At 39.5% G+C, this 15,702-nt stretch overlaps 1 protein-coding gene and 1 long non-coding RNA gene across 5 annotated transcripts in view; one reads left to right on the plus strand and one right to left on the minus strand.

The window, feature by feature from the left end:
• The window catches only part of TRIP11 (thyroid hormone receptor interactor 11), a 62,513-nt gene extending 50,353 nt beyond the window's left edge, over window positions 1-12,160 (minus strand). The window contains exons 1-3 of one of the 4 annotated variants that reach the window (XM_019462069.2): window positions 11,626-12,157; window positions 7,634-7,692; window positions 1,169-1,279 (exon numbers count right to left, since the gene is read on the minus strand). In XM_019462069.2, the coding sequence (XP_019317614.1) occupies window positions 1,169-1,279; window positions 7,634-7,692; window positions 11,626-11,764 (309 nt within the window). In that variant the 5' untranslated portion in view covers window positions 11,765-12,157. Of the gene's footprint in view, window positions 1-1,168; window positions 1,280-7,633; window positions 7,696-11,625 lie in introns of all 4 variants that reach the window. The other 3 variants (XM_019462068.2, XM_019462071.2, XM_053889712.1) reach the window with 3 other exon arrangements.
• A 25-nt stretch (window positions 12,161-12,185) lies between these two features.
• LOC128773053 (uncharacterized) lies at window positions 12,186-14,923 on the plus strand. The gene is made up of 3 exons (XR_008417302.1): window positions 12,186-12,283; window positions 12,902-12,974; window positions 14,503-14,923. It is a non-coding gene; the product is annotated as an uncharacterized LOC128773053 (long non-coding RNA).
• The last annotated feature ends 779 nt before the right edge of the window (window positions 14,924-15,702 follow it).

Raw genomic sequence — 15,702 nt, forward strand, 5'->3', positions numbered from 1 at the left:
AACCCCTGGGTGGGAACCACTGCTCTACTGTAATACCTAGAGGTCACTGCTGCTCAAAGTGTGGTCTGTGGACTATAGGCATGAATGTTTACTACCAGTCCATGACAGGTACAGAAATAGAATGAGTAAGGCTTAAAGTCTTTTAAAGCAATTTGACAGAGTAATTTTATAATCTGTTAAATCTTTTTAATAAGTGGGCCTTTAGCTCTAACTCGAACCTGTAACTCTGCCTTTTTATATTCATTTTAGTTTTGAAGTAATTTTATTGTATTTTATGAAATCAATTCCCAACAGATTGGAAATTTAACCTCTTCTTTAAATGTTTATAATTATCTTTAATGTGGCTTACTTTCATTTTTCATCTTAGTATGTCACTAAAAGAACTAAAAAACAATGTATTTAAATTTTAAAAACTCATATAATGAAATTATGGTAGAAATGAACATTTACTCAACATACTGAAGAGAGCCCAGATGATCTGGATAAAACAAGAAATAGTTCAATTCAATAGGAGCATTTACTGAATTCCATTTACATACTAAACACTGAAGAAAATTCAACAGAATGAAATATGGAAACATCATCTATATTTTAAGGATTCATGATAACACTGGTTAAATTACAGAATATCTATTACCAGCACTGCGAAGAAAAGATAAGCCAATTCCAAAATAAACATTTCTAACAAACTAAAGGGAAAAAATACTTATAGAACAATGTAAGTCAACTTAATATACTTAATATTCTATTTTCCCATGGAAAATCAAGCAAATGTCAATTCAATATATATTAACACTAGTAGTCAAAATCATTTTTAAAAAATGTTATTAGCAATTATCACACTGATTGACAACTTAAAGTAAACAGATGAGAAATTAGGTTTCATAAAATCAGAAATTATAAGCAACAGATGCCTAAAGATATTTTATTGAAAGAGTTTTCCTCTTTGGGAAAGTAGAAATTAAAGGCTAGCTTATAAAATATAAATATAACAGAAAAGCTTAGAGTTCTTGTTAAATTACTGGTATCAAACTGAGTTGGGGATTATTAACTTCATCACCGTTTCAACATGTTTTTCGATCTGTATATAGCTTGATTTATAACTCTCAAAAACCCTCCTAAATACATTAGAGTGAAATAAATATGAAGTAATTGTAATAAATTTTACCTCCTTCTGCTGTAGCTGATTTCGGTAATTTGTAGATTGCTGCTTTATTTGAAGTTCTGATGCTTCATGTTTCTCTTCTAGATCAGTACAAAGTTTTTTGAGTCTCTCATTCTAGAAGCAAAGAAAAAAGTATTTTCAACAAAAAGACTAAAGTAAAACATGTAAGTAACAGTTATGTGTATGGCATCATGAAAAATATATTGCTTCACACAGAAAATGATATAAAATATAAAAGTTCTCAGAATTCTGGGCTTTTTTATTTTTTTAAAGTTTATTTATTTTGAAAGAGAGAGAGAGAGAGAGCGAGAGCACAAGTAAGCATGAGCAGGGGAGGGGCAGAGAGAGAAAGAGAGAGAATCCCAAACAGGCTCCATGCTGACACAAGGCTCGAACACACAAACTGTGAGATCCTGACCTGAGCCGAAACTCAGAGCCAGCCACTTAACTGACTGAGCCACCCAGGTGCCCCCAGAATTCTGGCTTTTAAAGTACACTTTCAATCAAAGCTACAAGTGCAATAGCCATGTTAATAGAGATTATGCAAAATTCTGAACCAAAGTAAAAAAAAAAAAAAAAAAAAATGCTGCTTATTTGATTTTCTGCTAATAAAAAGCCAATGATCAATGCTTCCCCCATCTCTGCATATCCGGGGTCTAGCCTATAGTACACAATATATGTCAAGTTAACGAATAAACTGGATTACATGTCTCAACTTCTGGTTTCTCCCCAAATAGAACTTTTTAATAGAAATCATTTCAAAAAAGACTTGTTGCTGAAGTACAGGCAGGAGGCCAAAGCACCTTATTACTTGTCTGCCTGTCCCCCAGGTTCCTGAGGCACTTCTGAAAAAAACAATTTGAAAAGCATACTGAAACTCACTTCAAAAACTAGTTAGAAGTTGGGACACCTGGGTGGCTCCGTCAGTTAAGCGTCTGACTCTTGGTTTCGACTCAGGTCATGATCTCACAGGTTCCAGCCCCACATTAGGCCCTGTGCTGACAGTGCAGAGCCTGCTTGAGATTCTCTCTCTCGTTCTCTGTGCCCCTCCACTGCTTGTGCTATTTCTGTCTCCCTCAAAATAAATAAATAAACTTAAAAAAAAAAAAAGTTAGTTAAAAGTACATGAAATATTCTAATTCAATGAATCCAGACATTATAGTCTTTTAAGATTTTGGAAAACATGTTTAAAAAATTAATTAAATTTTGGGTACTCAAATATTAAATTACCATTATGTATTATCATTCCTTGAATTTGAATGAATAAGCACATAATGGAGCAAGATAAATGGACACTAAAACTTTTTGCAAAAGAATTTACAAATTATCACAGATAACTTTCTAAGAATTCTACTAATACCTACAAACACAGGTTAACAATGATAACGGAGAAAAAGGTGAATGATGTGGTAGGGAAAAAAAAAGCTCGTGATAGAAGGTGAAGACTTTTTCACTTTGAGAAGGTCACCTGTTTTCTTAGAGTCTAGGAATTTCTTACGTCAACAGATGTGAAAATTATGATCCAGGGAGATTGGATGAATTCGCAGAGAAAATCAAAGGAGTAAATCAACGGAAAAATTACAACACACACAAACCCTAGTTTGAGAGTCTGTCTCTAGAAATCTAATATAAATCTTGGTTATCTTGAAGAAATTTAAGACACAGGCCCCAAAGTCACACAACTAATTACCTTCTATTCTATTGGCTGCTTTCGTGTGACTTTCTGTAATCTTTTAACATGAAAACACCATGCGTAAAGCAACACAATATACTGAAGTCAAAATCTATTCATAACAGTCCACTCCAGGGTTTTTCAGATAAAAATAATTCAGGCTATTTGTTGAACTCTGGTTGAGAATGAGAACTTGAAAGCTTCCAATTTGGCCAATAGTTGTGTTTCTGCCCTCATCTCCCTGTCCATATGAGAGTCACAAAGATGGACAGAGTACATGAAAGACAGATTCTCTTCATGCAGCTGATCTGTAACATATCACTTGTCAGTGGCCATATTTTCTAGAATGTGGAATATGGAACCAAGAGGGCTGGTCTGAAAGGATGAAGAATAAACACATGCAAAGAAGAACAAAGAGGAGTAAAAACGAGAGACAAATCCCTGGTGGTCTGCAGTTCTGTTTGCAGCCCCTTTCTAAAGTCTGGCTATGATTTCTGCCCTTGAAATCTACAACATTCTCATATCCTTAAATTATTCCATCCTGATTAACCCTTGTTACACCATCAAGGTCGGAACCAACTTTACTCAGTGAGTTTCTTTGTTGAGCAGTCCTAACTATGTGTAAGGACAGATATTGATGACTTTTACTCTTTCTTAGATGTCCTCCAACAAAGAGAGAAAATGTACTTATTTTTTTCTTAAGTTTATCTATTTATTTTGAGAGGGAGACAGAGAGCGAGCTGGGGAGGAGCAGAGGGAGAGATGGAATCCCAAGCAGGCTCGCGATGTCAGCACAGAGCCCAATATGGGGCTTGATCTTGTGAACCATGACATCATTGAGTCACCCAGGCGCCCCACTTATTTTTTAAATAAAACAAAACTTGGGGCACCTGGCTAGCTCAGTTGGTGGAGTGTGCAACTATCGACCATGAGGTTGTGGGTTCGAGCCCCACACTGGGTACAGAGTTTACTTAAAAATAAAATCTATAACTAACTAAATCTTATTCTATCTTGTCATTATCATAAGGGGATATCGGGCCCTTTAAAAATCTAACAACATTCATGAGATTGTAATGACCTTGTTTTTTCTGTACTTGAAACATTTTGATTTTTTTATCATCCTAAAAATTTTTTTTATCATTATTCATCAATTATTCTCAACTAGGTTAAAAAAGTCTTAGGTAATAGGAAAAGAGAAGACTGACAGAATCACCCAGTGATTAGTGAAATAACCAGCTTTCTGACTGCAGTGTCCAAAGCATTACATCATCTTTTAAAAAGAAAAAGCTAGAGACACCAACTTTGTGGTGTCTCTTTTATTCTGTTGTGTTTTGCTTTCATTGAACATAGCTGCAAATTCAGAATTTTCATTTCAACAAAGAGAAGAAAACTGACAGAGGAAAACGTTTCACAATTATTAAGACAACACAGAAGATAAATGTGAAGAGACAGAAAACAGCTCTCCAGAGTCTAATGGTTGTGAACAGGTTGTAGAGGTAAAATCCCAACCAAGTCTTCAAATAACGATATCCTAGAACAATTTTCTCAAACTCCAGAACTGATGAGTGAACAATATATTTCTAAGAACAAAAAAGAAACATGGTGTTCTCATCAAGTTAGTCATTCAATAGGAAAAGATTTTATCTCCCAATATTTTGTGACAAGGACCTGAGCCATCCCACTTTGCTAAATGGATATGTGACCAAATTCTTTCATTATACATGATATTTGTACACTGAAGTTTACTTGATATAGTTCATACACTGATAAATGCTGCAGGAAAGTGTGTATACAAAGGTGACTGGGAAGAAAAAGACATAAAAATGGAAAAAATTCAGTAGCCTGATCATTCTAATTGGTATTTATAAATCTAATTAGTATTTATAAATTGGCTTTGTAATTATGGAGCAAAGATGATAGCTATCGTCTCTTCAACAAAATCATGAGCCATCAAAGTTGTCAAAAATATTGGTTTTGGGGGCACCTGGGTGGCGCCGTTGAGCATCCGGCTCTTGATTTTGGCTCAAGTCACAATCCCAGGGTCGTGGGATCGAGAGCCCCATGCTGGGCTTTGTACCGAGCATGGAACCTGCTTGAGATTCTCGATCTCTCTCCTCTCTCTCTCTCTCTCCCTCCCCCCCCATCCCTCTCCCCAACTCGGGTTCTTGCTCTCTTTAAAATAAAATTAAAAACAAAAAACAAAAAACTGGTTTTAATGACACAAGTCAAGAAGAACCAGAAGTCATGATCAACTAAACTCTACTAGAGATACAACTGAAATCTGGAACCAGTATTTACAAATAATATGCATTTCAGTTCATGCACAAGAGTTAATAAGCAGTCGACTACATTCAAAAAACACTGCCTATTTTGAGTATATATTTTCAAAACCAGAAACGTATGGAAAATATCGATTTGCTATATTCTTACTAAAATTTCTAATCGGGGGGACTCCTGAGCAGCTCAGTCGGTTAAGCGTCCGACTTCGGCTTAGGTCGTGATCTCATGGTTCCTGAGTTCGAGCCCCGCGTCGGGCTCTGTGCTGACAGCTCAGAGCCTGGAGCCCGCTTCAGATTCTGTGTCTCCCTCTGTCTGCCCCTCCACTGCTTGCACTCTGTCTCTCGCATTGTCTCAAAAATAAATAAACATTAAAAAAATAAAAATAAAAATAAAAAATTTCTAATTGGGGCGCCTGGGTGGCTCAGTCAGTTAAGTTCAGGTCATGATCTCACAGTTCGTGGGTTCAAGCCCCATGTCGGGCTCTGTGCTGACAGCGTGGACCCTGGCGCCTGCTTCAGATTCTGTGCCCCCTCCTTTTCTGCCACTCCCTGTTCACACTGTCTCTCTCTGTCTCTCTTTCAAAAATAAACATAAAAAAATTTTTTTTTTAATTTTTGTAGTAAAGTTTTTCATTATCACCTTATTCCTACTTCTATAAATCACTCACAAAATGATTTAATATAAAAAGTAAAGAGTTCACTGGATCCAGATGGGAATTGTGATGCCTATTTTTCTTGGCTCAGAGAATTAAATTGAAGAAATCTAACTAATTCAGTCCACTTCAAGTATTAATGCCTGTAAGCAAATCTAATTTCCTCTGGAAAACACAACACCCTCTGTCTATACCAAAACTTTCTAAATAGAATTTTGTATTTTTAGTTTCCTGCTGGCTTCAATCGTAGTTCCACCTTAATCTCTTATTGCACAATCAAGTAAGGGGTTAGAGTATGAAGCTCTTTTGTGCTGACACATGGCAAGGATCAAAATCACCTCAGAAAACAAAGCCCTTGGGAATTCCAACAGTCTCTTTTCCTCTAGTATTTGAGCAGCTCATGCTACTGTGAATAAGCAGCAAATGAGGAAGGTGGCTTTCATCTGGGGATGCGTTATATAAAAAATATATTTTTTCATTTTTTTAATTTACATCCAAATTAGTCAGCATATAGTGCAACAATGATTTCAGGAGGAGATTCCTTAATGCCCCTTACCCATTTAGCCCATTCCCCTCTCCAACACCCCCTTCAACAATCCTCTGTTCGATCTCCATATTTAAGAGTCTCTTATGTTTTGTTCCCCTCCCTGTTCAAAAATATTTCTAAATGTTAGAATCATGCTCACCATAGTCCAGTGATAACCCTATGAGAGATCAGAACTGAGATCGACAGAGCGACACAAGATCTTTCTCTCTCTGATCTCAAGCTGAATAAAGAGCAGACATTCACTAAGCAGGTTAACTCTATTTACTTTTTCCCCCAAATGTACATGGGTGAATTTACCTAAATTAATGCCACTAAACACAACTCTACCATTTAATTTTTCTGGGTGGGCCAGTACTAATGAGTGCCTTCGTAAGGATTTCTTTAGGGATTACAGTAACACCTTCCTATCTTGGCCGTACAAAGAAAGAAGCTATTACGTTCGTCTGTCACCGAAGCATCTACTTATTAGGCAATTATAGCTAAGGACTCAGGTGTCACCAAACTGCCATATCCTATTAAGACAGAATACCACGATAGTCCCTCTTGAGACATCTCTCTACCTCCAAATTCCACAGTCTCACCTCGGTATCCTGGGCCAGAATTTACTAGTGCTTGTTAGTAAATATTTTCTGATATTTTAAATTCAATTTTCTCTGTTTATGGACTCAGCAAAGAGGAAAACGTGCTTAACACCCTCACCCCTCGCCATTCTTATCCAAAGGCTAACTGAGTGTCATTAGTACTTTACAATAGATCCCATTTTAAATCATTTCACTTTCTTTATGGCTTTCCTTTGAACCCTTCCCAAGTTGTCCTCATCCGCATTAAGTATAATGTCCAGAGGTAGTCACCACGAGGCACTAACAACAGGAAAAGAAATGGTGAGATTAATTTGGTATACCTATACCCTTAACTTCTTTGTATACAAATATCGCACTTCTTTTAATGTTAGCAAATTAGAGACGTCTAGAATGAACAGAATTGCATTCTTCGCATGATACTTGAACAAATGCACTACTGTAGCACACTGTGAGAACATGGTAACTCCTTGATCAATTGTTGCCACCATGATGTCTACACGTGGCTGTTTTCCTACATCCAGCATAGAGAAGCAGAGACAGGAATATAAAACAGCAAAGTGCAGCAACATATATTCTTCATCTAAAGGAAGATAACACTGAAAAAAACCTGAGATAAAGGGGAAGAGATAAAAGTGGTAAGCAGTGCAGTAAAAAGAACTGAAATACAGTATGAGTCACTGTCATGCCTTCAAAAAAGAAAAATCTAAGTTCAATAATAGTCTTTAATTTTCCTTACCTCTGATCTTAAGATTGCATGAATGGCTTCAATTTCCTTTCTCCTAGCATTAGGTAATTCTGCTACGAAAGAAACAGCATACACTGAATATATGATCAACACCATGTGAGTAAACAGGCATTTTAAAGTACATAGATTTCACTGAGCTTTCATCAGAATGGTATGATCTGGGATCAAATTCAGAAGACAAATATCACTTGATTTTTACCACAACTTCCTATTGTCACAAATGTTCTTTATCGTCATGTAAGTTACTCTTTTCGCCTATTGTCTGTACCTAGGTAGAACACCACATTTCCCCCTTGGAGGTGTTCCTTAAAATTTTATATGGGTAATTGAGTTTGAAAAATTCAATCTCTCTCTGTTGGCTTAGTATAATTTTAGATGAAACTTACACAACTAGGGTTTAGGCCTTATTTCCAACTTCTGCTCCCAACACTGTAAAAACAATAATGACCTATAAATGAAGAATAAAAATGCACTAAAACAACACTCATTTCAACTAAAACGGGCACAATTTATTTAAAATGCAAAGGAGCTCAGTCTGCTTTTGTACATTTTCGTTTAAAAGAAGAGTCAGAGATGGAGCCTGGCTGGCTAAGTCGGTAGAGCATGCAACTCTTGATCTTGGGGTCGCTGAGTTCAAGCCCCACACTGGGCATAGAGTTTACTTTAAAAAAAAGTTTTAATGAAGAAAAAAAAATTTTTCTTTAAAGGGAGTCAGAGGCCAGCAGTATCAAAATGGCACTGTTGATGCTCCCAAAAATTCACCATCCACACAGTTAAGATTTTTTCCTAGGCAGTAAGGTGTTTCATCAGCCACAGCACTTCAATACTATAGAAATAACTTCTCTGATTTACAGTTTAAATAAAAAGAAAATACAAGTGACATCCAATAAATAATGACAAACCCACTTTTCTTGTTTTGAAAATCACCAGGTGCGGTTGCTTCTGTGGTTGTTTATACATCTTGCTTGAAACTCTGACAGGACTGTCTAATTGCTACTCAGAAGAGAACAAATTATAATCTAGTCTGTTTAGGAGGGTCATTGTTAGAAGCAGCAATTGTTTCAAAGAGGGATAAAAGAAGGTTTATGCAGCCCTCCTCCCCTTCCACCCACAAAAAAAAAAAAAAAATCATGGCCTTTTTAAGAATAAAGGGGAGACGTTGTGCAGATCAAAAAATTCTTCCTTGCTGAGGGAAAACAAAAATAACAGTTACTGTTTATTAATGCTTACCATCTGCTAGACATTTTACACTCATTTCACTTAATCCTCCTAACCTCATAGTAGGTATGATTATATCTATTTAGCAGATAAGGAAACTCTGCCTACAGAGGTTAAGTAAGTAAAACCTTGGTTTGCAAGCATAATTCATTCCAGAAACATGCCTGTAATCCAAAGCACTTGTATGTCAGTGAATTTCAAGAACCAATGGCTCAGTTGTGATCATGTGACATCCAGCATCACGTACTACTCGTGGTGCAGGACATTGCTTTTTTATCAAGTTAAAATTTGTTACAAATGTTTGCTCGTCTTGCGAACACTCAGAACAAGTTACTCGCAATCCAAGGTTTTATAGTATTTAATAATTTGCTAAAGATCCCACAATTTGAAATGCATGAAAATGGAATTTATCCATGTCTAATTTAAAAGCCCAACTCCTAAGCCTCAATAAATCAGTACAGTTTTTGGTACAATAGCAACTTTCTGATACTGTAAATATGGAGGATTTTCAAGCTGTACCAACAATGCTATTGTCGAACTGTTATCTTGTTCACTGCTGGCACAAGGTAGATAATTACTTGTTAAATGAATACGTGAACTGGCCCTGTTTTTAAATGATTTACAAAATCAGTAAATTAGGTTCAAGCAAGTCCTATTTTAATAGAAAGGGAAAATAAGAGAAGCATTAAGCAACTTAGCAGATTTATAATCACTAAGCAATTTTTTTTTTTTTTTTTTACTAAGCATCTACTATGTACCAAGGAAGGAGCCAGATACTAGTAATATAAGGATAAATAAAATATAATCCGTACCCTGGGCATCAAGGAAAGAGGTAAATCATAACCCAACGTGGTAAGCGCTCTCCAAGAGAGATCCACAAAGTTATGTTGAAACACAGATGGCATGCAATCAACTCAGCCTACCCGCCACGGACTGAAAATGGTTTCACCAAGTACCGGGCACATGAGCAGAGTCATACTGGAAAAAAGTGTTTTCCAGGCAAAGGAGGGTAGAGGAGGAAGTAGAAAAGGAAGGGCTTTCCAGGCAGAGGCTTGGAGTTGTGCAGGTACTTCACAAAGTTCCATGTGGCACACGCTCTGGGTGCAAGCAAGCAAACCGCGCATGTGTATGTAAGTGTGCACATGTACAGCAATGTGAAGAGAAGAGGACGTAACAGCTAGGACTAGAAAAGGGACGTTGATCATAGCGAGGCTAGGTTTCCAGTGTCCCAAAACTAAGAGGTTTGGATTTTATCCTGTAAGGAACAGAGCTAAAAGATTTTAAAGCACTTAATGTTTTAGAAAACTGGCAACACGCAGAAAATGGGAGTGGAGGAGGGAGAAACGGGTGACGGGATGGGAAGGACAAAGTACACGGGAGAGAAAAGCGCTACTGAAATAGAGAAAAAGGGAGAATTAAGGAAAGGACAAATACAAGAAACAATTCTGGCACAGGATGAACAAGATTTGATGACCAACTAGAAACAGGAGATGGAAAAGAAAGGCAAAATAAAAGTGACAAAGACTTCGTGTTTAGGAGATTGGGCAGATGATGAAACCATTAAAATTGAGAATACAGAACCACATCTGGTAGGAAGAACAAAATGAATTCCACCTTAAGCCTACAGGACAGTCATGTCAGAGGGGATGCTATTTTCTAGGAATAGCCAACTGTTTTCCCTAACTAGGATACAATGAGAGACTAGTGTTTCCCTTGTTATCCAGCCCTTTTCTGTTCTAAATTTCAAAGTCACATGACCCTCTCCTTTCCCTTTCATCCCCAACCTGTCCCACCTAATGTACCTCCCACCCAAAGTGTACTCCATGCAGTAAAATGATTTCTGCAGCTCTCCAAAGTTTCTGCCTTGTAGAAAGGCAGAAATTCTAAATATACTTTCTTTTTATCAACCTTTCTTTTTATCAATTTATCAAAACTGGGTTTATTTCAACCCAATAAACACAAAGGCTTGATTAAATCAGGATAAAAAGTTAAACCAGAAGGCTAGTTTATTAATTTATAAGAAATAAAATTATCCAAGGAAGTGCTCTCATCCAAAAAACCAGCCCATCCTCTCTCTGGAGGCAGACCTACACTGAAATTAAAGTACTCTTTAGATCTAAATACTACTTTCGGAAAGAATATCAAGAAATCAAAATATTAGTTAACATAACTATCGATTACCATGTAACTCTGGGTCACTCTTCATTAGTAAAGCAAAATAAGGACTTCAAAAATGAGCGAAAGTTGCTAAGGATACCCAAATGGGCTATCTTCCTTATTTTACTGTCGAAATATGGGTGGAATGGTAAGTAGGCACAAAAATACATTTCAGCTGGAACGTTTTAACAATACGTTCAAGTCAGAAAGGGCTTAAGACTCTGTGAATATTTTAATGAGTTGCTTCAACTGTTAAAAATCGAAGGAATACAGTGACTATGTGTGAGGCACAGATACTTTTTAACCGAGTCAATACAAAGGAAAAGGATCAAGATCAGATCCGCCCCCAAGTTAAAGGCAAAGTAAGCGGTGGGCGTGGAAGAACCAAACAAAAATAAACTACTCGATGCAGGAACAGTTTCATTCTGAGGTATACAGAGTATTCAACCAGAACTCTTCTCCAGACCCCAGTGGTCTAGAGAAAATCGGTTAAGAGGCAAAAGTGTAAAGAAAAAAGGGAGTGACACTCCTGACGGATGGAAGTGGGAACCAAACGGGAGCTCCCACGGTCCCAGGAAAACCCTCCCTCCCATCGCTCCAGCTGTTACCTTCCACTTCCTCCGTGCCCTCCATCAGCATATCCTTCGTAAAGTTTGAAATCTGGCCAGTGAGGGAAGCCAGGCTGCCTCCGACTTGACCCAGAGACTGGCCCAAGCCGGAGCCGAGGCCCCCAAGCCAGGACGACATCGCTGCAGGTTAGAGAACGACCCGGTCCGCTCCGAGCAAAGCGTCCAGCGTCGTCGGACGACCCCGCCAAATGTCCTCGAACCACCGCCTTCGCGGGGCTAGTCCATATCAAAACACTCAAGATTCCACAACACAATGAGGGGTTCCTAAGCAACGCCGGCTTCGGGGGGCTCCCACCAACGGCCCGACTCTGCCTAGAAACGCAGAGGCCTGGCCCGGGACGTTACCAGGGGCCCGCCTCCAGTGCCACAGTCAACCCCGCGAGGCCTCTGCTCATTCCTACGACTTCCCACCGTCCGGGTTGGGCCACTTCTTCCTCTGCTTTAGTGACTTTCCCCAGTTCCGAAGGCAACTCCTGCCAACTCGACGCCGACCGCCATGACACCCACTCTAAACGCGGCAATGGATCATAGAGAGGAGCCGCGGTGGCATAGAAGGGCTCTGCGGAGCCGCCGGACGCGTCCTTGGCGCAAGGGAGCGTGGGATCGCGGAGGACCGAAAGCGGCCGGCCAGGGCAAGGTCAGCCTCCACGTAGCTCACAGGCTTTGGCCGCTGGGGGTGTGGTCTCATGAGCAAGGGGTGACGCAGTGGCGCCTGCTCCCTGCACCTGAGCTTCAGGCAGAGCCCTCTGCGAGTGGTGCCTTTCGAAGCCAGAGCGGCCCGGAAAGCTCCTGGACCCCCCCACTGTGTCGGTGAAACCTGAGTGTTTAATTTTAACTGTACCACGAATTCAGCATCGCAAGGGCACTTGCGGGGTCGCTCCACTGTGCAGCAAGAGGCTTTACTTATCGGTTACTGTGTCGCTTCTTCTACAGCTTGTCGGGCTGCTCTGTACCGGACACTGGGGTAGGAGTTAAGGATACACAAGTAAAAAGGATGGGTTGCGAACTCTTGTTCGTGCAGGAGAAACATGTTGGTTACTTTCTATAGTAGTGATTTTCCCTGGTAGCTTTACAGCTCGTAGTTGAAACCCTGCGTTCTTGAATATACCAAGAGCTTTGTTCAAGAAGCCGATTTAACCCATGAAGTTTAAAACGCAGACCACCTTAAAAGCTTTTAAATGAAGAATTTGCATCCCATTCCGGAGGTGTTTATCAAATGTTTTCCGTGTATTTTTTTTTTTTTTTTTTTTGGAAGACATCAGTGCCGAAGAGCTAGGTATGCAGACTCTGGGACCTGCCTGGATCTGTCACTGGCTGTATGACCGTGGGTAGGTTACTTAACCTCTCAGTGCGTCAGTTTCTCGTTTGTAAAATGGAGAATGATGGGGTTGTTAGGATGATTAAATAAGGTAATAGTTTTTAAGTGCTCGGAACAGTGCCTGGTGAGTTCTCTTTAAGTGTGTGTAAAGTTTCAAAAATGTAGCACACAGATGACCTGAGAGTTGGTATGTCTACCATTATTCTGGGCACTGGGGATACAGCAGGAGAAGACATACGTAGTCCCTGGTCTCTGGAGCTTGCATTCCATTGGGAAGGGAGAGCTGATAAACAAAATGTACTAAATATAAGACAGGTGACTGCTTGAAGAAAAACACACACACACACACAGGGTAAGGATAATATGGAAAAGATATGAGGAGAGGGGACACTTGTAATGTTATAGAAGGCAGTCAGGAAAGGCTTCACTGATAGGGTGATACTTAAACAGATACTTGAAGTAATTAAAAGAATGACATATATCCGGGTGCCTAGCTGACTCAGTCAGTAGAGCATGCGACTGTTGATCTCAGGGTTGTGAGTTCAAGCCCCTAGAGCTTACTTAAGGAAAAACAAAGTGAAATATGTGGGTATCTGGGAAAGAACAGTACAGGCAGAAAGAAACAACTGATGCAAAGGTCCTGAGGCAGGAGAATCCTTGGCAGGTTAGAGGATTACCAAAAAGGCAAGGATGGCTGGAGCAGAGTGGGGTGGGGAAGGATGATAAGGGATGAGGACCAAGAAGTAAGAGTGGGAGGACAGAGATCACATAGGGCCTGGTAGGCCATTGTAAGGACTCTAGCTTTTATTGAGTGGGATGGGGCGCGATTATTGAAGTGGGAAACTGCTTTGAGATGAGTCACATGAACATAGGACCTAAGTGGGTTTCTGGACAACTGAAAAGTTTAGCTAGTGTCAATCAAGCCTGTGTTTCCTACAGCTGTAAATTCTCTGGAGCGCTGTCCTATAAATTCATGTCATGCCATAAAGACACTGCCATTAATGAAAGAGTGCAATTAATGAACATGTTTTTACATCATTTATTAAGTAATTAACACAAAAAGCTATGTTCTAAAAGTTTCTTATGGGGGATTTTTTTTCCCTGTGGGATGAACTATGGCCCAAGAGACTTTAAGAATGATTCTGATAAATAACATGATATGATGTTTGGGATCTTGGTTCAGTATAATGGGAGCAGGGCAGATGAAATAAGAATTCTCAGGAATTGATCATCGCTGAAGCTGGGTGATGAGTACATATGGGTTCACTATACTAGTCTTTTACTTTGCATATGTTTGAAATGTTTTATAATAAAAAGTCAAAAGACATCCAAGTTTGATGAAGTTTGGGCTGACGATGTCGCTTCCTTTTCCTGCCAAATATCCCTGGAGCTAACACACAACTGAGTAGCAAAACCAACCCCACACAGGAGCCCATAAATGTGAGTGGCTCCAGGCAATGAGGTCTAGGCTGCTCAGCTGAAATTCTGAACCTGGGGTTTTCTTTTTTCATTTTTAAAAATGTTTATTTCTTTTGCAGAGAGACAGAGAGAAAACATGATCGGGGAGGAGCAGAGAGAAAGGGAAAGAGAAAATCCCAAGCAGAGTCTGCAATATCAGCACAGAACCGGATGTGGGGCTCGAACTCACCAACTGTGAGACCATGATCTGTGCCGAAATCAAAAGTCGGATGCTTAATTGACTGAGCCACGCAGGCGCCCCTGAACCTTGGATTTTTGAAACCTCAATGGCTAGCAACAAAAAAAGCAAATGAAAACACTATCAGCTGAAACCTGGTTTCTGTTTCTCAAGAGGTGGGATCATCGATACTTCTCTAGAAAAAAACAGTTCCTTTGTTGTGAGAAACCATCTAAATGAGTTTATTTATGCAACTGTAAAGCAAAAACCCATTTTATTTTTTAATGTTTTTAAAATATTATTTATCTTGCCCCTGAGGTTTTTTTTTTTTTTTTAAGTTTTTTTATTGTGAGAGAGAGAGAGGGAGAACATTAGTGCGTGTGTGAATGGGGGAGGGGCAGAGAGCGAGGGAGAGAGAGAGAACCCCAAGCAGGCTCCGTGCTGTCAGTGCAGAGCCCAACTCAGGGCGTGAAGTGGGGCTTGATTTACCCAAACTATGAAATTTGAAGTGGGGTTCATGGGCAAATGGCTAAGAAAGAATTCTTGAGACGTTTTTGGTGCAAAAACGTGATTTTATTCAAGCACAGGGACAGGACCTGTGGGCAGAAAGAGCTGTACGTGCAAGTGGGAGGGGTGGCTGATGACGTAGTTTAATTTGTGGAGGGAGGGGGGTAGAGGTAATGCAGGTTACTAAGGAATTTTTGTATGCTGAAGTCAGGGTCTTACAGGACCTTGAATATTTGGCTTTTGTCAAGATACCATTATTTTCAGTTTTTAGTGAAGTATAAACATTAAGGCATTAAGGCAGCCATGAACTTCTCAAAGAATGTCACACGCTGCGTGTCTCAGGTATCAGTGGCTGCAAGCTGTTAGGAGATTTACCTAAAATACATTTTTCTTGCCTTTGTTCTCCTCATCATTTCCCCCCCTGAACAATTTTGACCCTTAAATCTTTAAGGTTGCTGGGGGTGGAAGGCCTTATCTTCTGTAACTTCTTCCTGCTGAATAGGGGCGTAGAGATGTTCCTACCTATGGGTCAACATTGGTCAGTTAAGGATGTGGGAGTTAAGAAAGGGAGAGGCAGCCAAATCCAAGGTGGATT

Source organism: Panthera pardus, unplaced genomic scaffold (genome assembly GCF_024362965.1).
Source record: "Panthera pardus isolate Hobbes unplaced genomic scaffold, ASM2436296v1 HiC_scaffold_24, whole genome shotgun sequence".
In the NCBI taxonomy this organism is placed as follows: Eukaryota; Metazoa; Chordata; class Mammalia; order Carnivora; family Felidae; genus Panthera; species Panthera pardus.